The sequence below is a fragment of the Halictus rubicundus genome, chromosome 13, assembly GCF_050948215.1.
Source record: "Halictus rubicundus isolate RS-2024b chromosome 13, iyHalRubi1_principal, whole genome shotgun sequence".
Taxonomy (NCBI): Eukaryota; Metazoa; Arthropoda; class Insecta; order Hymenoptera; family Halictidae; genus Halictus; species Halictus rubicundus.
Genome location: NC_135161.1, coordinates 6,320,124 through 6,347,670, shown reverse-complemented (window position 1 = coordinate 6,347,670; position 27,547 = coordinate 6,320,124). Strand labels below are relative to the sequence as shown.

General features: G+C 40.6%; 3 protein-coding genes across 7 annotated transcripts in view; 1 reads left to right on the top strand and 2 right to left on the bottom strand.

Moving 5' to 3' along the window:
* Scrib (scribble planar cell polarity protein) overlaps positions 1–10,328 on the bottom strand; it is an 82,350-nt gene extending 72,022 nt beyond the window's left edge. The window contains exons 1-2 of the mRNA XM_076799364.1: positions 9,412–10,328; positions 8,295–8,412 (exon numbers count right to left, since the gene is read on the bottom strand). Coding sequence (XP_076655479.1) covers positions 8,295–8,412; positions 9,412–9,573 — 280 coding nt within the window. The 5' untranslated portion in view covers positions 9,574–10,328. The remainder of the gene's footprint in view (positions 1–8,294; positions 8,413–9,411) is intronic.
* A 160-nt stretch (positions 10,329–10,488) lies between these two features.
* Positions 10,489–14,804, top strand: Pex11c (peroxisomal biogenesis factor 11c). Its single transcript, XM_076799376.1, has 4 exons — positions 10,489–10,791; positions 10,878–11,139; positions 11,246–11,427; positions 11,489–14,804. The coding sequence occupies exons 2-4, from the start codon at positions 10,909–10,911 to the stop codon at positions 11,739–11,741; spliced, it is 666 nt and encodes a 221-aa protein (XP_076655491.1). The 5' UTR covers positions 10,489–10,791; positions 10,878–10,908; the 3' UTR covers positions 11,742–14,804.
* Positions 13,495–27,451, bottom strand: Orb (polyadenylation element binding protein orb). Of its 5 annotated transcripts, none has more exons than XM_076799369.1 (12): positions 26,964–27,451; positions 23,552–23,804; positions 20,452–20,597; positions 18,289–18,554; positions 16,808–16,934; positions 16,377–16,707; positions 16,064–16,308; positions 15,896–15,988; positions 15,489–15,654; positions 15,294–15,421; positions 15,144–15,224; positions 13,495–15,025 (listed from the first exon to the last, which is right to left on the bottom strand). In XM_076799369.1, the coding sequence occupies exons 1-12, from the start codon at positions 26,982–26,984 to the stop codon at positions 14,858–14,860; spliced, it is 2,025 nt and encodes a 674-aa protein (XP_076655484.1). In that variant the 5' UTR covers positions 26,985–27,451; the 3' UTR covers positions 13,495–14,857. The 5 variants fall into 5 exon arrangements, with proteins under 5 accessions (XP_076655484.1, XP_076655485.1, XP_076655487.1 ...); XM_076799370.1 differs by lacking the exon at positions 26,964–27,451 and adding an exon at positions 25,015–25,186 and having other exon boundaries at positions 20,452–20,594; XM_076799372.1 differs by lacking the exon at positions 26,964–27,451 and adding an exon at positions 25,015–25,185 and having other exon boundaries at positions 16,844–16,934.
* Between the last annotated feature and the right edge of the window lie 96 nt (positions 27,452–27,547).

Sequence of the window (27,547 nt, the reverse complement as noted above, 5' to 3'; positions counted from 1 at the left end):
AGGACCGAAAAGTGAATCAGAAAGAGAGAGAGAGAATGAATAAATTGAAATTGGCAAAACGAAAGTAGATTGCGAACCGAAATAAAGAATTTTCCGCGACCGGCTAGCGAGGACAATAGCGCGCCGCGAGAGCCCCAACAATGAATGGGGAAAAATTGTTTATTTCGCACGAGCGATCATAGATAAAACGTAGGCACGCGTGACACGGACACGGACACGGTATGCACGCACACACATACCGAACACGTTCCGAAACCAATTACATCCGTGGAACATGTGTCGCACGGCCGTGCACGAGAAAGAATGCGAGCGGAGCGTTTATTGATAACGAGCAGGCGAGCATCAGGAAACGGTAATTACGAGAGGGAATTATTTATAGCTCGTATTTTCATGGCACCTTTCACAAAGAGACACGCCCGAACGAGACCGGCGTTCTTTCTCGGTCGGCACGATCTGTGAACGAAAACCTGTGTGTGTCGTCCTACGAAATTATGTCCTAGGGAACCCCCCTAACCCAATTACCATTTCGAACGAGACAAATTTCTTATCTACACTCGACCGTCATGCTTTACGAAGCGGCGCCATTTCAGCGCGGAGGACTATTTCATTTAAATTGTTCCGCTTCTTCGAGCTACGGAAACCTTGAATATTGTGTCCCGTTGAAAGTCCCTAGAGGGACACTTCCGGTATAGATAAAAATTTACGAATGCTCCAAATTCAGAGATCCGGTAATCTACAGTGACCTAGAGTAATTTTGACCTAAGCCTATACCATTTAAATTGTCTTGATTCTTCGAGCTACGGAAACCTTGAATATTGTGTACCGCAGAAAGTCCCTAGAGGGACACTTCCGGTATAAATAAAAATTTGCAAATGCTCTAAATGCAGAGATCCAGTAACCTACAGTGACCTAAAGCAATTTTTACCTCAGCCTATTCCATTTAAATTGTCTCGCTTCTTCGAGCTACTGTGTCCTTGAATATTGAGTCCCGTAGAAAGTCCCTAGAGGGATACTTCCGGTATAAATAAAAATTTGCAAATGCTCTGAATTCAGAGATCCAGTAACCTACAGTGACCTAGAGTAATTTTGACCTAAGCCTATTTCATTTAAATTGTTTCACTTCATCGAACTAGGAGTCCTTGAATATTTTGTCCCGTAAAAAGTCCCTAGAGGGACCCACCCGGCATAAATAAAAATTTGCAAATGCTCTAAATGCATGGATCCAGCACGGTCTACAGTGTCCTAAAGTAACTTTTAACTAAGCCTATTCCATTCAAATGGTTTTGTTTCTTCGAACCAAGGTGTCCTTGAATATTTTGTCCCGTAAAAAGTTCCTAGACGGACCCACCCGGTATAAATAAAAATTTGCAAATGCTCTAAATGCATGGATCCAGCACGGTCTACAGTGTCCCAAAGTAACTTTTCCCTAAGCCTGTTGCATTAAATTGTCCTTGAATATTGTGTCCAGCAAAAAGTCCCTAGACGACGGACACTTGCGTCTTCCGGTAGAAATAAAAGTTCGCGAATGCTCTAGATGCAGGGATCCAGCCTACAATACTCGATGCCAGTGACTTTTTCTTATTGCAGGGAAACCGGACAAAATCCTCCAAGAAAAACAATAATTTCCATCGGTTACGCAACACGCGTTTCGATACCGCGCGTCTCGGGACTAACCTCTCGCGACTGACGGCGCATTTTCCAGCCGACGACGTGCGCACGTGCTATCGTGCCCGGAGGTAAGAATTTTCCTTCGCGAAAATTCGACGACGTCCCGTTTTCGAAAGGTTGACGGGACGATGTCGAACCCTGAAGAGCTAAAAAGAGAGCGGTTCGGTTGAAGCGCATCCAACATTAGTTGCGAGCGTTGCCGGGTATTTTGCGGCCAACAGGCATTCCATAGAGAAGGTGGAGGAGGAGGAGGGGCGTAGAAGGGAGGGGAACAGGAGACGGGGCGAGTCTGATGGCAAAACGAGGCATCCTATGCGCGACTATGGTTGCATTCCTTTTTCCTCGGCCGTTGGCTGCATGCGAAGTAACAAAGTTCACTGTGTATATACACAGGCGGGTGGCGAGGGACGAGCACACAAGGTAAACATAAAAACGGCCAAGTGGAACGTTAAGTAAATCCAGCGACCGCGGCGAGAAAGGAAAAGGCTTCCCTCGTGGCTAAGAACGCTGCGACGTGTCTCGCGATGCGACACGGTGGAGAACCTTTCGTCAAAAAGTGTCCCAACAATCTATTAAATCGAGAGAACGATCGAGCCTCTATCCCTCCCACGTATGGCAGGAACACCTCGATCGTTTCGATCAGCACGGACTTTCGGAACCAGTGGTAGATTTACACAGTGACTACCACCAGTATTCGGACGCTCTTAAAAATTGCATAACTTTGTCAATATTGGGCTATGCTACTTGGATTTTTTGAGAAGTTTAAGTAAAAACCAACATATGTTTTGAAAAAAAATTGTTTAAAATTATTCAAGTATTTCTAAGAAATTTACAAATGCTCTAAATTCAGAGATCCAGTAACCTACAGTGACCTAGAGTAATTTTTACCTAAGTCTATTTCATTTAAATTGTTTCTCTTCACCGAACTAGGAGTCTTTGAATATTGAGTCCCGTAGAAAGTCCCTAGAGAGACACTTGCGTCTTCCGGGATAAATAAAAATTTGCAAATGCTCTAAATTCAGAGATCCAGTAATCTACAGTGTCCTATAGTAATTTTTACCTAAGCCCATTTCATTTAAATTATTTCCCTTTGTTATAGTAGTAAAATCGTAAATGAGTCAAATTGACTCGCTCTCCGGCAATCTAGTGTTAAAAATTGTGAAAATCGTAGTTTTTCACGACTTTTTGGTCAGTTTCTGCTTAAAATCCACAGATTCTAAGATCTATCGATGCGTGCTGTTTTTATCCGCGTTAACCGATCTCGATGAAATTTTCAGTATGTGTATAACTAATATACAGTGACTCCCACTAGTATTCGGACGCTCTTAAAAATTGCATAACTTTGTCAATATTGGACTATACTTCTTCAATTTTTTTGAGAAGTTGGAACAATTGAATCGCTAGATAACGTGAGAAAAATGTTTGATTAAAATTGCAGAGAAAGTACTAAAAGTTGTGTTTTGCAACTTTTTTATGCAGGCTTATATTAAAAATTTTAAAAGTACGTTTTGTACATCTGTATCAATTATACATATTCTGGATATTAAATCGGTCAACGTAGCAATAAGCTACAAAGTTTAACGATGAAACTTTAAGGGTGAAGGTCGCACAATTTTGACCTTGTCAGGGAATTTCGCCCTTATGTGACCATTTTGGAACATCTATAGCTCATTGCAACTTTGATCGATTTTGATGAAATTCTCAGAATATGTATAATTCATACAGATCTACAAATTGTACTTTCTGAATTTTCAATGCAAGTCCACATAAAAAAGTTGCAAAATACAACTTTTAGTATTTTCTCTGCAATTTCGACCAATTGCAATTTTTGTAAACATTTTGTTTCACTTTATGTAGCAACCAATCGTGCTAACTTCTTAAAAAGAATCCAAGTCGTATGGTCCAATATTAACAAAGATATGCGATTTTTAATAGCGTCCGAATATTAGTGGGTCACTGTAGGTTCCCCCCTTCAGGGGAATTTTGGATTTGTCCAAAATGAGATTTTTGAGCACTGTTTTTCTGTTTAAATCGATAGGAAATTTCCTCAGGAATGCGCTAAAAAAGTTAGAAAATCCGTTTTTTTTTCAAAATCTCGCCATTTTTGCAATTCTGCAAATTTTAATAAAAGAAGAATGTCATGTTGTGCGTATTTGCAAAAACTAACTATTTTGATTTTTTGGTTTGAGATCATTTTTGTGCACAGTACGGCGCATTTCCAGGATGCCATTTTCAAGCCGCCATTGCACCATTGACATTAACGATTAAAATTTATAAAAAATACTTTTGTTTACATTATAACGTTAATAAAGGATGCCTCAAATTTTAAATCGATCTACGCATTACATTTTCCAAAAAAAAATTCTTGAAAAACAGGCCATTTACACAAGATTCCCCCGTAAAGGAGCCAACTCCCTCCTTGCTCGCTCCCCATAGGTTTATCGATAGCACAAAACCCAAAATCATTAGTACTACCCTAATTTTGTTCAACCTATTTTTCAGATATGGAGGAGATAGGTACTTGCATTCTGCATTCCCGTCCCGTAGGCTTTAAGCGATTACTTGCAATTTCATACAACGTCGTTCAAACATGCCATTCCTAAATTGGTTTCAACATTTTTATTTTTACTGTTATGACTTGTGTATTTTTCCAAAAATTTGCCACCCTGAGCTATAGCCCCTGTAGCCCCCCTAAATCCGCCACTGATTAGAACGATTACAGTGATTTCTCTATATATGTCGTCAATGCCTGCACGATAAACGTCGCGGAATTATCCCCACCACTGCGGGGTATACCCCGATGTTCGGGAGGCCTCGGACTCCAAAGAGCGTAAACATAACACGGCTCAGGGCGATAATATGTCTCCTCGACGATATATGTCGCTGATAAGACCCGTGTTCTTGACATAAATCGGGAATTCACTTTACTCGGTTACAAATCGAGATTCTAGAATACCGAAGGCTTTATTCAGGTGCGTTCGGTTCTCTATCTCGATCCGCGACCATATCGTCGCCGCAGAAATCGTGAAAACGAAATCGAGCCGCTCGAACCGGCGTAATCGATGATTACGTTCACGCTGAAATGGGTCGACACTCGAAACCTCGACAGGACAAATACTGTCCACCTGTTAGTTAGATCATCGCGGTTGATATGCTGCTCGGTACAGCCAGCCGTGCACGTTAAAAAAAGGTGTAGCGTTAACGGTAACGCGGCCACAAGAAGGCGCGCGTCTTTTTATTAATACTTGGTACCGACTAGGCCCGAGACTCTCCGTCCTCTATCCGAGTATTCCGAGCCGACTCGACTCGAACACGTCTCAACCTGAGGTCCTCCCGTTAAAGGTCCGCCTCGTTTAACAACGGCCCGTTCTTTATACCCGACGGGCTTTTGTACAAGCATTATTACCGCTCGAGCTTTCTCATTGATTTCGTCTGCGGAACACCCGTGCACGTGCTTCTCCCGTTCGAGGCCGTGACCGAGAGAAAACTCTCGCGGTTATACTTCAAAATCATTTGAATGAATCAACACGCAGATTACCGTTAACCCCCCCCCCCGTAACGCGGTACTCTCGTAACGCTGTTTCCACACAACAAAGCGAAAATTGCGATTTTTATGAATTTTTATTTTAATTTAACCCGTAGCACTCGAATGGCGACTGCAAGGCGCCACTAAAACCAGCTGTATCATTATTCAAAATATTTTACACATTATTAAATTTGTTTGTTTACTGAACGCTTCAGAATTGTACGAGTAAATTGCACCATTTTTGTATGTATAACACGAAAAAAAAGTATACAGAAGAGAAATATTTTATGTCGGAAGAAATGTTTCGTTTTTGGAGTTAAAATAGCTTCGAGTACAAAGGGTTAATTGAATGCCGAGCTTCTTCTAACGCCGTGCGAATTAATCGCGTTACAGGAGGGCTTAGTGTGCAGCATTGAGCAAGACCCAACAGAGATTGTGTAACTATAGGGGACCCAATTACTGTGGGGGTACCAATTACCGTGACTATACGAGTTATACTTGTTTTTAAAGTATAATGAACATTTAAAAAAGAGATGTATGACATACAGTGATTTCTCTATACAGTCAAACCTGTTTTTGTGCGGTAGATGGCATAAAAGAAACCGCAGAAAAAAATATTCAGAAACTTCATAAACAGCTATGACAAATAATTTTGTACAACATATTAAAGAAAATTTTTTTTATGCGGTGGAGAGGGACCGCATAAAAAACGTCTCACTTAGAAAATGTCAAAGATTTAGAGAGAAAGTGCTTTCCAAACAAAATAAATCATTAAATTACACGAGGAAACATTTAAAAAAGAATTTAATTTCTCATTTTAAACGTGGAGAACATTTCAAAATACACATAATTCAATACTACTCGTTGTAGTCAAAAGACGCGCATCTTCTTGTGATGAGAACATTACAAGGGTGTTATAATGTCAACACCGTTGGCATTCATGTACCGCATAAAAGAAAATTCGCGTAGAAAAGGACCGCACAAAAACAGGTTTGACTGTATATGTCGCCAAGGCCTGGTTGATAAACGTCGCGGAATTATCCCCACTACCCCGAGGTATACCCCGCGAGGAGTGTAAACATAACATGGCTCGAGTATGTCTCCTGGACGATACAAGACGGTGGCAAGACCCATGTTGCTGACATAAATCGAGAATATATATTAACACTAAACCTACCAAGCACAGAACATATAAAAGTGAAACATCTCATAGAAGGGGAAAGATTGAATTTACTTAAACTTCGTACGATTTTCATTATAACATGTGCTTAAATAACGAAATTAATTTAGTAATTTCCTGTGAAAACGTTTTCATAATTTCAATAATTGTACGATAGAAAACCAACCGTTTTGACCGTGGTAGGTTTAGCGTTAACTGATTTTAAAAAATATCTCTATTTTAATATTCATTACGTTTTAACCAGTTAACTGCGGAGTTTAATTTTTAAAATCCCTCGCGGAATTAAAATCAAGCAATGACGAGTATACACGTCGAACGACGCAGGCCAAATGCCACTACTATAAATTTTACGATAAAAAGTAAAGCAAAATGGAAAAGAATTACATTTTTATTCGATAAGAAATTAACAATTCATTAACGTCAACCGCGCCGCAATAGAGTTCTGAATTAACGTGTATACACATCGAACGCAATTAACCCATTTGCATCATTAGCGTTTATATACGCTCAATTTTCCTGGTCACTATCACCGGAGCCGTATACATACGCTCAACTCTGTTGGTCACTATAATTATTCGTTAGCTAAAAAATAAAAATGGAGGATGTTGTTGGAGATGAAAGTAGTAATTCTGAATTTTTCTTATGATGCTGAAATATGAAGTTCTTTTACTTGTAGTCATTTTTGTACTTAAGGGCTCGGGATAGTCACGTGACTCTTTAATTAACACGTTAAGCGCCAAACATTAACCCCAGAGATTCTTACAAAATCATAGTAGTTTAATTAATGAAACCAAAACTAGAAATTTAAAATGCATTATAGTGAACGTTGTCTTAACCCTTTTGAATTCGAAATATTCCAATAAAATTCGGTTTATCTGGATATCACATAATAAAAATGAATTTCTAAACCTGGTCAAAAATCACTGTCAGTCATACGTGACTGACGTAGCAGTTAACGTGTTAATAATTTCCATGCATAGCCTTCAGACACAGACTTGAGATCCGCCTTGATCTTGATCCGACGGGTCTCAAGTCTGTGACTAAACTTGTCACACTTTTTGCTCTGCATCATCGATATTATGAACTCTGACGCCAGAAACGTGCTTCAAGTTTTTCGCTTTATTCCGCAGAGAATCAAAACAAAATATAAAACTCACCCAACGGCATAAAAATGCTTGGATTCCACGGCACGCGCACCGTCAATTTTTGGCCTACTTCTAACGCTTATGTTACCAAATATCTGCATAATCACGTCCGCTCATGACCAGCGCTCACTAGATTGAACCTTCCTCTTTCGAACGAGCCCTTTCCCAGCGAAAAATATTCGCATATAAGGACGAAAACTCGAGGCACGTGAAACCATTTTTAGACGGTAATGTAGTCACTCTACCTTATCGCGAATCTACGAAGACCGGGCCCTTAAATAAAATTTAAAAAAAAAAAGTTTGGCGATAAAGGCCTTCTTTTCATATTTCCTTATACCGCAAATGAGTTGACTGGTTATAAATAAGTATAACCAATGTCGGCAAAGTAATCGGGCCTACGTAGTCTACATGCTGATTCATCGCGAGACAAGGCGCACGCTAACCTTGTCTCCTCCGCTACGGAAGAGTTCACCGCGAAAGAATTTCATGGAAATTCGAGGGGAGATCGCGGTCTGCGCCCGAAAAAGAAAGACCGACGGGGGCCGGAAGTCGACGACGAAGGAAAGATCGGAACGAAACGTGTTGTTCCTTGTCCGCGTCGAAACACGATGGGAACGGTTCGCGTCTGGGGTTTTCTGTTGCGGTCGGTGACCACGAAAACCGCGCGCTTCGAGAGCGGTCAAATGGAATAGTAGACGACGACGACGACTAAGAAGAAGAAAAAGAAAAAGAAGAAGAAGAAGAAGAGGAAAACAAAAAAAAACCGCGCACTCACTGTTCCTGGACACGTCCAGCTCCACGAGGCTCTCGAAGTTCTGGATATGCGGCGGCAACACTCTGATCTCGTTGTCGCTCAAGCCGAGCTTCCGTAGCCTCTGCAGCCGGAAAAAGTTCTGGAAACAATGGAAATTCTGAGCACGGAACGCTCTCCGCCCGTTTCGGAACCGGCTTCTGAGAAAGCTTTTGCTCGATTTCTCAGCTTCCGGCGAGACCGACTTAACCTATTAACCCCCACCGGTGTCTCGTTTCAATGAAATCCCTTTCGCCCCCCTTCTCATCCCATAGTACCCGTAAACGTATCCCGGAAAATAAAAATAACAATACAAACGCGACGGACACCGATATGTCAACGAAGGTAGGCGGCTAATTTCGATTTCCGGTGCATCGGAAATTCTACTCGGTACGTTGTGACGCACGATTTTCGAAACGGTGCGTTCGCGCTTGTATTATAGGTTAGGGCACGCTATGAGTGCACATATAGCGAGGGACACACACGAGTCCCCCATAGGTTATCGAAAACAAGACACGCTGCCGGGGCGTTAATGGTTTTTCTTCTCGCTGGTGAAAGAAAAAGAAGAAACGCGAATAGCATGTTACAGTGGACTACGATTTTTGATGTTGACGGCTCGGTTGGCAGTTGTTTGCACGACTGTCTGAAAGGAGGATCGACGCGTCTCTCGGATACGTTCCTGGGGATCTGGTGATACGTTTGTCGAGAAAAATTGACGAGCAACGGTACGGTACGGTACGGTACGGGAAGCGTCGGGCGTCGTTGGGCCTGTGTACAGTTGTCGAAAAAGGTCTGCCCGTTCGTCGGCTAATAAGAGACGGCGATTAAGAGAGCGTACGAGCAACCCTATCGAGTATGCTGTGCGCGTACCTCTCGTCGTCGCGTTATAGCCGATGGAATGATACGTCACGGGCACAATAGAAAGAGGAGGAGAGCGAGAAAGAACGAGGGAGCGGAAGAAAGAGACACGGTGTATATGTACCATGGGAGGGGAATGAGAGAAGGTAAAAGGAAAGGAAGAAAGAAAGAAAGAAAGAAAGAAGAGAATACGAACGGACGGGCCCGTAAGACGGAAAGTTGGCATGTAGCGGTATTCGCTTACCTCGGGCAGATCGCTGATGTGATTCGCGTCCAACAGGAGCTCCTCCAAGGTTCTCGAGTATCGTAAAATATCATCGGGGATGCTCGTCAGTGAACAGTGACGCTTGTCAATGTATTCCACCTGCCTGTTACACCCTTTAAACATCGGAATGCAGCGGAACATGGTATCCCTTTTCACTATCAATCACGTTGGAACAGCACCGAACATAATTATCCCGTATATCACGGCACGAAGGACACGAGAGACGCTGCTATTTGCACATATTCCTGAGGGGGATGAGGGATTTTTGGTTATAGAGAACCACACGGAGGGAACACGGAGCGGCACGAATCACACACTTTCACGCCCTACTCGGCTGCTTTAAACGCGCTCACGGCTTGTGCCTGTGCCTCCAAGTCTGACGTCATCACGTCCACGAACCACTGATCACGTTGCTCGAAAGCGACACACAACAGTGAACGAATACGACGCCAGAGATGAGCCAGCTACCCCCACCACTTCCGCGAGATGCGCCGCGGACCTGCGCGCTGCCTATAGAGGGGAAACCACCGCTCCGATACGAGAACCCGAAAATTGTTTACATGCTCGAACCCCGAACCATTGTTACATATTTTATGCGATCCCCCCCTGCAGTAAACAATAACCTTCGGGGAATAGTAATAGCAAAAACGATTTTCATTAATGCTTGTGTTACCGTTTGCTAGCTTTCCTTCCTACAGGAGTTCTGCGTTGTTGATTCGAATGCAACACCGACCGTCACATTTTGACGCGACGAACGGAAATATTTCCCCGTAGGATTTTAATTGCACGCACGAGATTAATAACGTTCACGCGGTTCGGTAGAAAGAAAATACGAAAATATCGTACACCGTGGAAAGTTTAATACATATTTACGTGGACAGTTTAGCAGGCACATGGATCTCGACACGAACCACCGAGGACTAATCACGCTACTAAACCGCGGACTATTTTCGATGATTGAATTTGTGGGTCGCGCCATCTTGTGGCGGAAGGTCCAAGCTACTAGCGAATTGGTGTTCGAATGTACCTCTAGATGGCGCAGGCATGCTTTTATGAATTTTCTGTTGAATGTAAAGTAAAAAAATGAAATTTTATTTGTTTCTCGATGTGTTACTTGTAAATTCAAATGTCATGCAATGAAAATACTTCCGGGAGAATCTGTGATTTTGTTCCCGGTTTCTGCGCATGGTGCGTCTTTAAGAAAATCATCTCCTAACCCACTTTTTCTATTTGACAGACGAAATCACGACACGTATTTACATCAAATGACATCTATATGAAACACTGAATACATAAGCAGATGACGTACATATATATGGCTACATGATTATGTTAATAATTTATTTAGTTGCATCTGTGGTAGGTGTCTGTGTCTTGCGTTTGTGCTCTTTTTTAAAGAACTTTTCATACAATATTTTTGGTTAAGATAAATATAAATTTATAAGTTGTAGATAAATTAGAATTGTAAAGTTCGAAATGGATATGCAATTGCTAGCAGAATATTTAGAAACTTACCCTGGCAGGGACAAATTCTTGAGGACACTTTCTTACATGGCTAAGTTGGCCACGTTAGGTACAGCTTCGAAGGAAACTGAGGCAAAGTTTAAAACGCTTAGCAGTCAATTAAGTGGTTGCAGAGTAACGTTAAGATTACTCGATGATATACCAACAATTTATTATGCTATGACCTACGGCTGGGGAAAGAAGGTACATTCGATATTTATAATTTATGTTTTGTTTCACCATCAGTCGTTAACAGTATGTACAGATTTGTACTGTTTTTCTAGAGGCATGTAAATTTCGTATGTAACAGGAGCCAGATTGGTTGTTGAGATTGGCAGAGTTGTTGCAAATCGGAGTGGACATACTATTTGGCCCGGTGGAGCACATTTCTTGGGCAGCCGAGCACAAACTAATTAATAATATCGATATTGACAAATGGGATAATGCTTCCACATGGTTTTGGATCATTTCTCTACATTTGTCATTGATAAAGTAAGTTCAAGAAATTGGAAAATCAATTATTATTTTCTAAAATTTGCCAATGTTTTTACAGATCCGTAAGAAAATTGAAGAAGCTGAACGACCGAAAAATACACCATGTCATCGACAAGCAAAGAAACAACGAATTATTAACCAGCTTTCGACTGATACTAGATATCAGTTACGCAGTGAATTATCTGCCAGCTGGCGTACTTTGGGGAGGACGGTTCAAAACTTGGCAAGTCGGAGCACTTGGAACTATGTCATCTTTAATTGGCCTTTATCAAGCTCTAAGCAAACTGGCAAACAGGCAAAAGTATTCGTAACATAAGTATTCTTTATAAAAATGCTACAACCTAGAAACGATTCTTATTGATATTTTGTAAATACGGTCTTCCACTTTTGCACGGGTGTTGTACAGTAGTTGTAAAGGAAGAAATATATTGTAAAAGTTGAAAGAAAATCATCAGTCTTCGTATTTCATACACTGTAAAGTATATAATTTTATACATTCCAAAAGCAATACAGTCTTGTTAACATAATAAAGAACAATTTATTATTTTTCATATATTAGTTTCGTGTTACAAAGTATGCTTCAACAAGGATATATGTAATAGGAAGGAAAGCTAAAGCAATATAAATTATTGTTACAAGGGTCAAGCCTACTCGATCTCACGCCTGATGCGTGTAATCGGATATACATATACTAATATTCGAATTATTACATATATATTACGTCTTCCTTCTTCGTTATTAGTGTTTATTATTTGTAAATGATAGACTTAGGTTTTATTATTCAATAAAAAGTGAAAGAATAGGAGGCACTTCCGTATTAACATAAAAAAAATATCTTTGCTACCTATGGCGGCGATGTGATCATTGCCTCGCGATCGGTTAAATCTCTTAAAAGTTTTAAGAAAGCTTGACGTTATGCGTACCCAGTAGCAGTCTTGTTTCACTTTAATAGTAGATCACCCTGTATCGCATGGTTTATCAATGATTTTAAAAATAATTTGTGTTTACCACATTCGAATAAAATCTATGGAGATTACATTAAAAGGCACGACTCATTAAAAGTTTGTAAACAAGACAGTTCCGATAAAAGAGCATTTTTTAAAATTTCGGTCGATTCATTATTCGCCGTTGATTCGTTCAATTTTTTTTCATTTTTTTTTTTTTTGGTCTAAGAGAGTTGTCGTCTTTTTTTCTATTTTAGAATCATTCTCAGACATATAGCAAACCGATTTCGTTTCCCTTTCGTTGACTAAAAACATTATGGATACATTTCAAGCCTTCATAGAATATATTTATATATATATATATATTTTTAATATATATGTATATATACGTGTGTTGGTATTTTGTATGTTTGGTATTAAAGCACTTGATGTTAGTATTTGTTTCTTATACATATAATAACCGTATTACTTGTTCATTGCATTTGATGTAACGCGATATATTATTATTTGTTTGTTCCACTTTCTCGAATCAAGCTAAATTTTAATGTCTCAGAAACATGATAAGTTCTTTCTCCGTCTTTTATAATTTGACGAGACCACCGGTGTAGTAGCAGATTAATGTCTGCAGTTGATTATATGCATCCTCAATCGTAAACCTTAATTCTATATAACAATTTCTCCTTTGGAACATTTACCAGTAGTAGTAATAACTTATACTCTAATAGCTATTTGATTATGGTAAAATAGGTAGGCCCTATTCTAAATACGCGTAATGAATTATTACTTTTGGAAAAACGAAGTACTAAAATTTCGATGGATCTACAGACAATGAAACTACACATAGTCGAGCCCTGAAATCAGCGATAACACCAGATTACCAAATGATCCGAATTCGTGATATATATATATTATATCGTGCACCTATCAATTTGTCAGGATGTAATTACATTGAATGATTAGTACTTTGCACAGGCACACATTCAGAGTAAGGCTAGGAGGTTTGAAATCTAGGGGTTGGAAGGTTCGTCTGGAGAAACAATCATTCTTCCGAACATTAAAAGGAACAAAATCATGAGAACAGAGAAGAAAATAAAGGGAGAAACGACAATACAAGTCTATCTGCAAAAATGTGACTTTTAATTCACTCAACAAAATGATATCAAAACATCAGAAACGCGATGAGAAGACCACGAAAATCTTGTTGAAAGAAAATACATAACTTAATATCGTAACAAAAAATAAAAACAGAATCAATTCACTACAATCCGCTCCAGAATCGTAGACCATGTACTACTCCATTTCGTCAACAGTTAAACAGTCCCTGTAAACGAAAGTTTCACGCTTTCTTCGACTAAGAATATAAAGTATGATTACAGTGTGGCCACTTCATTTTTGGCAATACTCTTACATTGTACTATTTAACATAAAACTACAACGATGGGCAGTATCGCCGACGAACGCCGGAATAGAATAACGTCTCGCAAAGGGGGAATCTTGGTTTGTTAGAACTCGATGAAAAGTCATCTCCGCGCACGCACACACACCTGTTCTACAAAATGAAAACGCGTTCACCGCGAAAAATAATAATAAATCGAACACGATTTAAATTCCCCCCGGTTTGCTTCGAATACTACAATAATCTAATATCCTCGCATAATTCACGGTTAAGCGTAACATGTTCGCCGAAGTATCGTTATAGCGGCAAGTTGTATTTTTTTACGAATTTACGTCTGAACGCCATCGAACATCAGCACTTGTTGTTTCCTTTTTTTTTTCTCTATCGATCTTTCATCGTAACAGTCGAGTGGCTTCCCCCAGTTTGTATCGCATAAAAATTATTGTCACTATAAAAGCCACAATTGAGCCCATATTGAGAATTCAATGTAAATGCACACTCGTTTGTTTTTCACGTCTGACTGCCGCATATGTTGCCACATTGTGTGCCGAACGTTCGTTGTTGTTCAATGGCACGATTTCATTATTCGCAATAAAATGATCAACAAGAGAACCAGTTCTCCTAAGTAAATGCACCAAATAAAAGTGTCGTTCTCGTTGAACATAGGCGATGATCGCGCGTTGTTCGTAAATAGGAACTTTTCAAGAAACGTAATTTTCTTTTCTTTTCTATCCTTTCTCTCTCTCTCTCTCTCTCTCTCTCTCTCTCTCTCTCTCTCTCTCTCTCTCTCTCTTTCTCTCGGAATCATTTCAATTAGTCTTTGTACCGCGGACGTGTACGATAATAACAATAATAAACAAATTGTTTGCATCTTTTTTTGCCGATCAGCTGGTGTATACGGTATTTCTCGGCTGTGTATATATCGTCAAACCAGCTGGTTGCAGCCCAGCGATAAAAACTAAGTTTGCACCCTGTCAGTGAGTCAGCTAGCGCGACGTCCGTGCGAAAGCAAATAGTCAAAAAAAGAAAAAGAATGTGTGTGAAGTGTGATGATATCGCGAACAAGAAAACTTGGGGTAAACTGTACTTAAAAATTGTGATTGTTGAATCCACGGGAACCGGAGGAGTTCATATGAGGCGACAATCCGACCACATGATTTGTCTTCGAGTTACGCATCAATGGCATGTGATGCCACATTGTTTCCATCGAGTGTTGCCATTGCCAGCAAATGCGACAGAAGTACCGGAAGCACATCTTGAAATTTTAAATCGATTGTTCAAGCAAACATCGTACCATAATACAAACGGAAGACTATTTCCAATCTGAACGGATTAAATAGAACTAAATAGTAAATATAGTTTCTTTTTCTTACCGCATCACGACAGAAATAAGGTCCTTGCTGCACCGAGCATTCAGAGCACATGGAGTCTTCAAGATACGGATCGACTTGTACCTGTTGAAGACAGCCGTTATTCAAATATCCTGACAAAATTTTCAATATTTTAACTAGAACAGTACCAACCTTCTTTGTAAATCTCGCAGTTTTTATCTCGATAAATGCCGTCGAGACAGCCTTCATGTACGAATGTTTCGTGTTAAACGTAACGCGTCCAGATCCTATTGGATACTTGTGTTTGTCAGTATCAATACCTAAAGATCAACAAACAGATTTAGTAGTATCTTGTGAAAGAATGAATGGTCACGCGATGATCGATACCTGCATAAATAACTCCGCGGAACAAGTCGTCCATAATTTTTGCTAGACCGCTAGCAGTTAGCATGCCGTGAAGTGCGCCAACGAATACTGTTTTATGGGGGTCAAGCTTCTGCGATGAGGATTTCACATAGTTACTGTCTTCGAGGGCCCAAGGTATCACTTGCACCTACGTTGAAACGATTGTAGAACGGCCGCCAAGTATCGCAAGTGAAATACAGTGTTTACTCTATATATGTCCCAAATCCCTAGCCGATAAAAGTCCCAGAACTATCCCCACTTCGCTGTCCTTTTCTACGTTCGGCGTGGATCAAAATAGTATCGCCTGACCGATATATGTCCCTGGCTGGACCCGTGTTTTGGACATGTATCGAGTAAACACTGTACATAAAGTAATACCTGCAACATACCTGCTTTGCCTTCATTCGTTTCGACGATACCTTGTAATACCAACTGCTGCCGTTGGTAAAATCGTGTGTACAACATTGCAACAGGGTTCGCACCTGCAAAGGAACAATTTCACGTTAGAGATGCAAAGATGTATTTCTTAGGACTTGAAAAGAGCGTTTTTCCGTTACCTGTTTCTCGGACTCGAATATTATGTATACGTATCCTTTAGGCTGCGCCGCGGATTGATCCTTTCCTGGCCATTCTACGCGTATTTGTCCAAACTGCTTGAAAGTCCCGATCAAGAGAGACTCCGTGATGTCCCATGGTACACCCCCAAGAAATACTTTCGACGAGTAGCCGGTGTGCTTCTGATTGCGTTGAGGCAATAGGCCCCTCCAGGTGCACGTAGGCTCGCACAATGCTGAAACAGTATCTACAGATTTCCAACACGATCAACGTACACCTTATTTACTGAATTATTTATTCCTTTGTTACACGTACCAGCAGCGCTTCGATGAAATCGCGCTACTCGCTCCAACGAGAAGTGCGGGTCTAAAATGTTGACCGGTGCATGACGCAATCCAGTCATGTGATTCCCGGAGAAGCAACAATTCTTCTCGTGGGGGGTGTTTAGAAACTCGGCGTTTTGACTCGAGCCGCAATTGTGCCCGCCGCGGTTGTGTCCGTGCAGATGAGGATGGTATTTTTTCACGGCCATTCGCTGCAACGCGGCTGCTCTGTTGCTCCCGTATAGATCGACTTCCGGCGACATCAGCGAGCCGAGGGATTGAGAGTAGTATCCCTGGGAGGACGAGTTCAACGACAAACAGTTCTGCGAAAAATGATTTCGTTCCAATTAGACTGTCGCCAACGTAATTCTACGGTGCGAAACATTAAGATACGTGTGATGGTCTGATTTGACAAAGGACTACCATTATGTCAGACAGAGAACCATCCATGCTGCTTACGCCACTGGTTTCCGAATCCGCTGGTGAATTTGATCTTGAACCGTTGCATCCCATCACATGAGTGTACTCGAACGTTGGGCTGCCACAGTCGCTGGAAATCGAAAAAAAAAAGGAACGATTAATATTTATTTTCGCTGTACAATTTATAATTAACACTATTCCTACCGCGACCGGTCAAATGACCGTTTTTAAAATTTCGATTAGAATTTCCTATATACAACGTAATTGAATCGCCTTTAAACTTCACGACTTTTCCTAAAATATGCCTATAATACATTTTTCAATATTCACTTCTTTTTTTATTGTTTATTTTCTGAGAAAAATTTGTAGTCTGTCTTACCTACCACGACCGGTCATTTGACCGGTAGAACGATTTATATCTTTTTGTAATAGTATTCTTTCAAAGACTCAATTTCAAAACTAGCCTTCCTTGAAGATTAGTTTACAGTTGTATTTACAGATAGTGTTTATTTGCCTGATTGGTATCCGAAGTGGTCCAGAACCTCGGATTTTCTTACACCGTCTTATTTACTATGACTGTAAAATAAATAAAATCATAGCCGAAGGGGATGCCTGGACGGCTTCTCACGAATTCAAATCAGTAAAGTCTTGTGACCTGAACAGAGAGCATCAAAACGTGAAAGTTACAAGGAGCATATTCGGCAGTCTTTTACTATTTTGTATTTTTATTCTATTACTATTCTACTTTTATTCTATATTGTATTGCGTGTTATAAGTGTCATTTTCAAAAAAGTGAACGAACCAACAATACTTCGTAGTAAGTTTCACATTTTATCTTTTGTTCATTTTTTATCCATCTTGATTTACATTTTTATATTTTAGTTTTTATTTTATCCCTTGAATATCATTCCCAAAACGTCAAGACGTTCGAAGAGTGTAAATTTATTATTAGAGAAAATAAATAATATTGATGAAGAGTGTACCGAAGATGATCAGGAAATTGTTGATATTGAAAATGACAAAGCGGAAAATTATGATCTATTTGAGACCGACTCGAACACCGATGAGGACGAAGAGAATGTTTCGAACGTACGCAGAGGACGAAAGAGAAGGAGATTTTTAGTTAGTTCCGATAGTGAGAATGAGAAAGAGGTAATCGAAATTGCTGCAAACGGAACTGTTTGGCAAGAAGTAAAAGAAGGGTCTAATCCTGGAAGAGCACCTATTCATAATATTTTTAGGGGAACATCAGGCCCAACAGGGTATAGTAAACGAAATATTATGCGGTGAAAACGAATAAAATGTACATTATATACTCCTAAATAAGAGAAACTATATTTTTATACTGTCAAATTGGCTATTATCTTCATTATTAAAAAATATAAGTTGTGCTAAAGACCGGTCATTTGACCGGTCGCGGTAGGAACAGGTATACGTGAAGTGTCGGTAGGAATAGTGTTAAATTAAAGTGTTGTCAAAGGTACCTGTAGGGTGTAGATCCACGAATGGGTCTTCCGTAGAAGGGGGAATGAATGGGTGATGTCGGGGAACCCATTTGCTGCATAGATCCTCGACTTGTCGGTGACGTTGTCGTCTGATTATTGTTATTGTTATTCGTAGAGGTGTACGAGTAGGGGTTCGAATAAAGGCTGCTTGTGGTGCTGGGGCTGCCAGGTGTGGTGAGGGAGCTCGGTGAACTTGGGACGTCCAACATCGATGAGTTCGAGTAGATACTGTTCCTGTCCTCGCACTGCGTCAACACAAATCCAAGATTATTAATTCCAAGTCATTTAGGATCACCTCGTGTAAACTCGGAATGGAATAAAAGTAGGATCGGTGTGTCTCATCCGATTGCAAGTTTCCCGCGGGAGGGACAGGTCGAATTTATTCGGCGACATGATCCAGGGATCTTTTCAGAGAGTTTCTTTCCATGAAACTCGCAACACTGTAGTTGGACCGTGTCCAAGAAAATGTTACAAAATAAAGAGTGAGGGGTAGGGCGGGGCGGTGGAAACTAACACAGAGCGCGATTACAAGTTCACAGGGAGAGGTCGTAGGCCGTCGTGCGCTGAACGAAAAAAGGGGGATTGAGAGGACAGCGAGAAAAGTGAGGGGGGGCCGAGTGATAGAGCCGTTTGGCTCGGGCTTGTAAATTCTTTGGCCATCCTGGAATCCGGGTCGCAGTAACGTGGTCCGCTATGCGTAATTTATTTTGTCGAACGCATTACACGTCGCTTCTAACACGCGCGTCCCGATGTACCGCCGGTCCTTTATGTACAGATGCATCCAGCAAATGGTGAGGGTAATAGCGTTAAAGGCGTCGAGAAGAGCCTGATAAAACGTCCATTAAACCGTCTGGTCGATAAGCCGCGGCTTTCGCATGCTGTCCTCCCACTAGTGACACGCGGGGAATCGGTGCCGATTATTCTACTGAAAAAATGCATAGTTGAGAGGCGCCGTTCGTTATACAAATGCGAACACACTGGCAAAAGTAACTCGCAACATTCTTTGCGGGAGCAGAAGCGGGTACGCTTCTTTGCGAATATTATAAATAAATTGTTTCGCTCTCCGAGTGTCGCAAGCGAGTTCAACTTGTTGGTCGCTATCTTGGAGGCGTTCACGCGCCTCGCGAGAGTCGCTCTAGCAACAAATCTCACGAGTTACTTTGCCAGTGTTTTCGCACCTTCTCCGCTCGCGATAAAAGTGTTCGAACTATTGCAAATACGGGCGGCCGTGGATCCTGTGGATCATTGATCCGCACGAAATCAAATTCAGTTGCAACCGACAATTTTTTCGACATTTCCGGTCGCCACGCTTGTCCCGGAGAAAATTTGTAAAGACGTGCCTGTCGTGGTCGCAAGAATAGGAGAGAGTCGGGTGGCAGCTTCAGGGAGCTGTTATCGAGGGACAGAACGCGCGCGTATCGCGATCCGTTATCGTAACATGTGCTATCATAAATTGATGTTGGGCCCTCGCCGCAACAAATATATTGAAAATCGATACACCCGGTAGCCGGGTGGTCTATTGTGACAAAAAAATTAGCCGCGACTGGCTGACTGGAGAAGGGACCTCGAGAGGAGCAGTTGGAGTCGCTCCAATGAGGATAATCATTGTTCCGGTTATTGCATTGGCAGCAGGCAGACGTTTCATAATGCTGCCTCTGCTTCGACGGTCGGGATTCTCGGCTGACACGTGACCGTTACAAAAACATTAACATTGTCCGTCTGCCGCTAACAAATATCAATCATATTTTACGCGCTCGAAGGACTAACCCCGTTGTGTAGGCAACCGGGTGCACAAATACGCTCTTGCTAGATTTCCTTTCAACAAAAGGACACCCGAACGTCTGCATTCTGTGCAACGGATCTTAAATATTAAAGGTATAATTTTGGTCGCCATCACAAGGGTTGATACTGAAGCTCCGCGGGTACACAGGGATGAAACACGAGGACGAGAGAGAAAGAGATAGTGTGCGCCCGTGGTGTCTCTGTGTGAGTATACGTGCGAGAAGAAGGGCTGAAGGAAACAGATTCCAGGAAAATGCGACCGGGAATTACAAAGCTCGTTGACCTAAATGAGAACGTTAAAGGAATTTGAGAAAAGGCTTGCGGCCCGGCATAAATTTATGAAACGAACGGGAACGTCACCTGGTGATGTGGATAGGATGATCCTGGACTGCGATTCTGCTGCTGATGATTCCGGAAACCAGGCGATCCGGATGTCGTCGATTGGTTGTTCATAAACGAGCCCCACGGCATACCGAATCCGAACAGATCCGTGATCGACATGTCTGCTGCGGCGTGGTGGCGAAAAAAAACGAAAGAAAATGTCAGCGTTTATTTTTCGAAAAATCACAGGGGGAAAAAATGAGACGAGCGAGGCTGCGAGGATTGTCCGCTGACAAATGACGATCGGGCTCGCTCATTAGTTTCGAACTGATGACGAGGCGCGACGCGCCACGCAGGAGAGAGTTCAGAACGTATTTCAAGTCATCCATCGGGTGTCCAACGAAATAGCAAATTTTTCGAAATGTTCGAACCGAGCCCGATATTCACAGGCTCGAGGAAGCATTCGAACGCCCTTTAACACAGTATAACTTTTTTTAAATTGGACCAAACGACCTGACCTTTTTTTAGCAGTTGGAAGAATTGGTTTTCCAAATTATCCGCAAAAAAGATTTTGAAAGAATTGCAATTGGTGAGAATTACATGAGAAAATAAAAATGGCACTTTTTACAACTTTTTTATTTGAGCCTGTGATGAAAATTTGAAACGTGCGTTTTGTAGATCCATGTTAGTTATACACATGCTGAAAATTTCATCGAAATCGAGTGGCGTATTATTAGTATTGTACGATAATCAGGGTGACTGCGGATTTTATGCATTTATGACAAAAATGAGTAGGTGTAACTCAAAACAGTAAAAAAAATTTAGTTTAATAATGTCGATATACCATTTTTAACGAATAAAAATGATTAATGAGCAAAATAAATTTTTGCCTAGCTCCTATAGATTGCAATTGATGTATACAAATTTTATTTTGCATAAAGATCCGCAGGCTAGTGATCAGATACCTACCTTTATAATTCTATTAAAAACCAACATATCTTTTAAAATAAATTATTTTAAATTATCTAAGTTTTTCGTAAATGAGTCAAATTGACTCGCTCCGGCAATCTAGTGATAAAAATGGTGAAAATCGTAGTTTTTCACGACTTTTTGGTGAGTTTTTATCCGCGTCAACCGATCTCGATGAAATTTTCAGTATGTGTGTAACTTGCATACAGTGACTCCCACTAATATTCGGACGCTCTTAAAAATCGCATAACCTTGTCAATATCGGACTATACAACTTCAATTTTTTTTAGAAGTAGGAACAATTGGATCGCAAATTACAGAGAAAATACTAATGGTTGTATTTTGCAACTTTTTTATGCAGGCTTATATTAAAAATTTAAAAAGTACGTTTTGTACATCTGTATCAATTATACATATTCTGAATGTTTCATCTAAATCGGTCAACGTTGCAACGAGCTACAAACGTTTAACGATGAAAGCTTAAGGGTGAAAGTGTGATCATTTTGAAACATCTGGAGCTCATTGCAACGTTGACGAATTTTTATGAAATTCTCAGAATATGTATAATTCATACAGATCTACAAATCGTACTTTCTAAATGTTCAATGCAAGTCCACATGAAAAAGTTGCAAAATACAACTTTTAGTATTTTCTCTGCAATTTTCGACTAATTGCAATTTTTGTAAAAAAATTTTTTTCACTTTATGTAGCAACCAATTGTGCTAACTTCTTAAAAAAAATCCAAGTCGTATGGTAAAATATTAACAAAGATATACGATTTTTAAAAGCGTCCAAATATTAATGGGAGTCACTGTAGATCTACAAAACGCACATTTTGAATTTCCATTTCAGGCTCAAATAGAAAAGTTTTGGAAAGTTCCTTTTTTATTTGCTCTTATAACTCCTAGCAATTTTTTCAAAATCTTTTTTGCTCGTCATTCGGTAAACCAATTCTTCTAATTGCTCGAAAAAAAGTCAGATCGTTTGGTCCAATTTACAAAAAGTTATACTGTTTTAAAAGGCGTTCGAATACTTTCGTGAGCCAGTGTGCACAATACAGTGGTGATTTGTACGGACAATTTAATGGGGTGAAAGTACGCGATGTACAGTCGGGCGTAAAATTGAGTGGACACGTTTTAGAAACTAGTAACTTTGTAAAAATTGGACTTTTTTAAGAAGTTGGAAAGATCAGTTTACTATGTCATATTTGAAATTGTTGTTGCTTGGAATTTCCCCTTTATTTCGACGGGGGTGGAGACACCCTATATATCATTTAGAAAATACACTGGAGAGCAAAACTGAATCCACACTATTTGAAACAATATAACTTTTTTAAAATTAGATCAAATGACTTGAATGTTATTGAGAAGTTAGAAGGATTAGTTTCTTAGACGGGGCGAAAACAATTTTTGAAAAAAAATTTGAATTTGTCGGAATCGCGAAATTAATACTAAAAATTGAATTTTCCAACTTCTTTATCTGAGCCTGTATTGAGAATTTAAAACATGTGTTTTATTTACTCAAATAAATGATATCCATGCTGAAAATTTCACAAATTTTGGATAATCCGTTTACGAGTTATAAACGATTAAAAGTGCGATTATTTAATCGTTTAACCTTTTTAATAGTTTATAACTTGTAAACGAATTAACCAATGTCTGTGAAATTTTCAGCATGGCAAATTTATTCGTGTGCATAAAACACATTTAAAAAATTTTTAATACTGGCTCAGATAAAGAGGTGTAAAAAAGAATTTTTACCGTTTCTTTCGCGATTCCGACCAATTCAAATTTTTCTGTTTTTAATTTTTTACACCTCGTCTAATAAACTAATCCCTCTAACTTCTCAAAATGCTCAAGTCATTTGATCTAATTAAAACCAGTTAGCTGTTGCGACCTCTTCGAAAAATGTGTACCTAAATTGAGTCGTGAAAATGAATCGTATAGCTGTTTCGACGAGTATACTCGTCGTAACACAAAATATTGCTATTTCTTCATGCGGAGTATACTCGTGAAACACAGCTAACTGGTTAAAAAAGTTATGCTGATTCGAATAGTGTGGATTCAGTTTTACTCTTCACTGTATATCCAAGATCAATCAGCGAGCGGCGAGTGAAAAATTTTACAAATCGAGTTGGGGGGTGGCGGGGGGGGGGGGGGTTGAATTTTACCATCGACATTGTTGCTCTTGTTCGTCTCCTGCGAGTATCCCTGGAAGTTGGCCGGGGGTGGCAGGTCCAGTAACAAGTTGCTGATCGATGAAAGCTGATTCCGCTTCTCCCGTTCACGGTCGCGATCCCATTGCTCTAGCTGCTGTAGTTGCTGCACATGGTCCTGATCGCGGGGCGTTTGCAACTTCAACCCATGAGGAGACTGTTTGCTATCCGTTGTCTTCGCACCGTCCAACATGTACGATGAATCCAGCTACAAAATAAAACAATTAATTAGAAAACCATCGTTGGACAACAATAGTCGCTTTCCCCGAATCGGTTCGTCCCCTTGATCACCGACGGCAGTGCGCGTTTGCTTTACAATGTTGCGCAACATGGACGCGCATTAATTATAGAGACGACAAAAAATTTCAATTAAATAGCAGCTAAATCACAACTCAATTCTCAGCTACTAACATTGACCGTACAAAATGTGTCGGATACTATTAGTCGGATATTGTTTTATAAATATTACAAGACTTATTTAGATTTTTCACAATTTAATAATACGATCTTTATAATTTCAGTAATTAATAAAATGTGAAACCGGTCGTGGTACGGTTATTGTGAATAATCGACTGTTTAAACCTAAACCTACCACGGTCAAAATGACCGATCTTCTATTTCACAATTATTGAAATTATAAAAACGTTTTCATAGGAAATTACTGAATTCACTTCTTCATTTAACACTAGATTTACGGAGTACTAAAATCCAGTATTTTTCATTACTTTATAAAAATAAGAAGAATGTGTCTATCCAAGTTTTTAGCCATTTTTTAAATAACACATACCCAAAGAAATAAATTTGTAGACTAACTCCACGTAGATGGGTCTTCACAATCTCAATAATCGTAAATTAAAAATATTAGAACCCGTCATTCTGACGGGTCCCGTAAACCCAGTGTTAAGCACATATCATAATAGAAATCGATCAAAGTTTAAATAAATTCAATTTTCTCCCTTCTATAAGACGTTTCACATTTATATGTTTCGTGCTTGGTAGGTTTAGCGTTAAAGCGTTCGCTACATGCAATGTGATTATGTTCGCGAACTCGGAACGCGGGAACAACCGTAAACGCCAGAAACACTGGTAATCAAATGTGGAACGCGAGTCGGATTGCGTCATAATTGCAGGAAAAATTGCCGATAATTCGATACGCGTTGATAAAGCACGAAGCTTGTTTAGATCCCGAAAAGTCCCGTGTGCCGCACGAAAACGTCCGACAACCACCGGTTCGAATCGTTCACCCTCGCCCGTCATGGCAACGTAACCGGTTCGCGTGGTTTCCGGCAAACGGCGAAAAAGAAAATTCAAAAACCTCGAAGCCGTTCCCCTCCGCGGCGGCGACGCGACATGTAACAGAATCAGTTGATAGAGCATGATCGATCCGCGAATATGATAATTCGATGGTGGCCACCTACCGTTGTTAATTTTCTCGAGCACATCGCTGCGAGCAGTCCCGACACCAGACTGTGCTCTCGCCGAGAGCTTTCGGTACAGAACAACGAAAACAGGAGACTGAAGGACGCCACTCCCAGGCTCGCGCGTTCGTGGAATTCGGAAAAAAAATTTTGCAGGGTCGAAGTAAGATATCAAGGCATCCGGGAACCCAACAGGAATTCGAAACTTCGTGGAATTCAACGCCGTCGAATTCGAACGCGATCGTCGCCTAAGGACGTCTCCCTCCCGGTGCCGGGGTGAAATTCAATCACCAGTTGTAAATAGTAAATAGTCCATTTTACATTATTCAAAATCGGCCCGTCCGATAACTGTGAAAATCGAACTTCCGTCCGATCCATCATAAGATTTCACTTTACGCTTCCAATTATTGATCCCTATTATATTTTTCATCGTAATTGCTATAATCGATACTTCCTTGTCCTTCATAATTTCATAGCGGAGGACGAAAATTTGTGTTCATTGCCCACGTCTGTACCGCAACGCTCGATAAAAGAAAATTTTATTTCATTTTACAAAAAATTAACAGTCCGACTGGTTAGTATATAGTGGCGAGTATTCGCATAATTTTTGGAATACTTTGTTCCTAAATTTCACCCACCACTGGCAATACATACATTGTAACGTTCTATGGTTCAACGTTGCGTCTCATTCTAATACCGACTTTTCTCTCTCTCTCCCTCCCTCGGTAACGTACGGAATTACCGAATATTCGAAATGTCCTTCACTTTCGAAATTTCGTGTAATCGCTATTTGCAATTCGATCGATTCACGGAAGGGAATAATTTTCCATAAAAATGATTGAGAGGAGAATCAAATGTGTCGATTGTTCGTAATTTCACGAAAATTAACGCAGACACATTTGTTTCTCGGTGTAACCCTTTGAGTCATCGAATTACGCGTGGGTTACACCGATATCGATTGTCCTTAGGAAAGTCCTCGACATATAACTCAAGACTATACATGTACATACGTATGCATATGCAAACGCAAACACACATATACGCGTATGCGTGTGCACGTCAATAGAGATTTCGAGAAAATTCAAATTGCAGACATGCTACCGATACATTAACACCACCGACTACGCCATAAATCATTTTTCTATAGAAGAACGTTACGCAATGATAACAATACAATGCTCGATACACAATAACGTGGCCACTGTTATCATTTTTATATTTCTGTTGCGATCGCTACAATGTTTTTCGTTGCAATCGACCACGGGAGGAACAAAAAAAGTGTTCTCGCACCATTCATAAAAATCATTTGAGGAAACGGTATAGCGTTATGTGCGTAAATCGACGTATTGAAAATTGTATCGTCGATCGAAAACAGAAGACAGTACCGTACAAACGCTCTCTTTTCCCACCGTACAACGTCCTATCGCCTGTGTAGCCTCGCGTAAACATTAAAATCAAAAACGGCGAATTTCTTTCTACGTTCTTGCTCGATTTCGAGTGGCCGATAATGGGGTAAGGGCGATTCAGAGGGCGCAGTTACACACGTACGAACGTATACGTGTATACGTACCGTATATGTATATATATAATATATAGATAAAGGGCAGGTCTATCGGTGTACGAAACGCAACGTGTTTTGCACGTGGACGCGTTGCGGTTCAAACGTACGATTCGCGTGTTTGTTTACACGATAGGACGCACGACATTCCATTGTATTCGATGTAGAATTTACACCGGTATTTCCTCGTTTCGAAACAGCATCATGGCAAACGAAATTGTAAAGTAGGTTACGGATCGACCGTACCGGAACCCGGAAAAACAGTAACCCAGAGAAAATTGACACTCGCTCGTGGCACGCTTGTAAAAGATCGTTAGAGAGAAATAAATATGAGACAACACACCGTGCGGGAGGTTCAAGGAAACTTTCTTGTCGAAAAAAGAAAACTTACCGATTGCATTGGCATAGGCATGTTGATCCTCGGTTGAAACACACTTGACTTCTGCTTCTTCTTCTTCGATCGTTCCGGTCGACGTTCCGCGGACACGTTCCGGTCAACGTTCAAAGGGTTAACGCGAATTCGAAAGAAACCAAGCGAAATGTCCCTGTTACATTAAGGGTTTCCTTTTGACTGCTCGACGATCCCGCCGGGTATTGCGATCGTTCGCCGGGGGGATGTTTTTCGAATCGGTTCAACTCCCAGAATCGGCCATTTAGAATCAATCGAATCGGTTCTAGCGGAAAATAAAATTTCCCTTTCCTCTCTGTCGCCTCGATTTGTTTAACGTTGATGCAGCAACGACGAAGACGGAACGCCCATTCTTCTCCACGTTGCTCCACACACCGAACTGAATTGAAGATCTGTCCTCTCGTCCTCTCCCTTTTTCGACAACGAGTCCCATCCTCGGTAAACGCCGGCGCGGCTCGCGGCTCGCGACGCGCCCTTGTGGAATTTCGTGTACCCGCAACAAATACAAACTCGAAATTATTTATACGCGGATTATGAACACTATCTCGACGAGAATTCGTATTTTC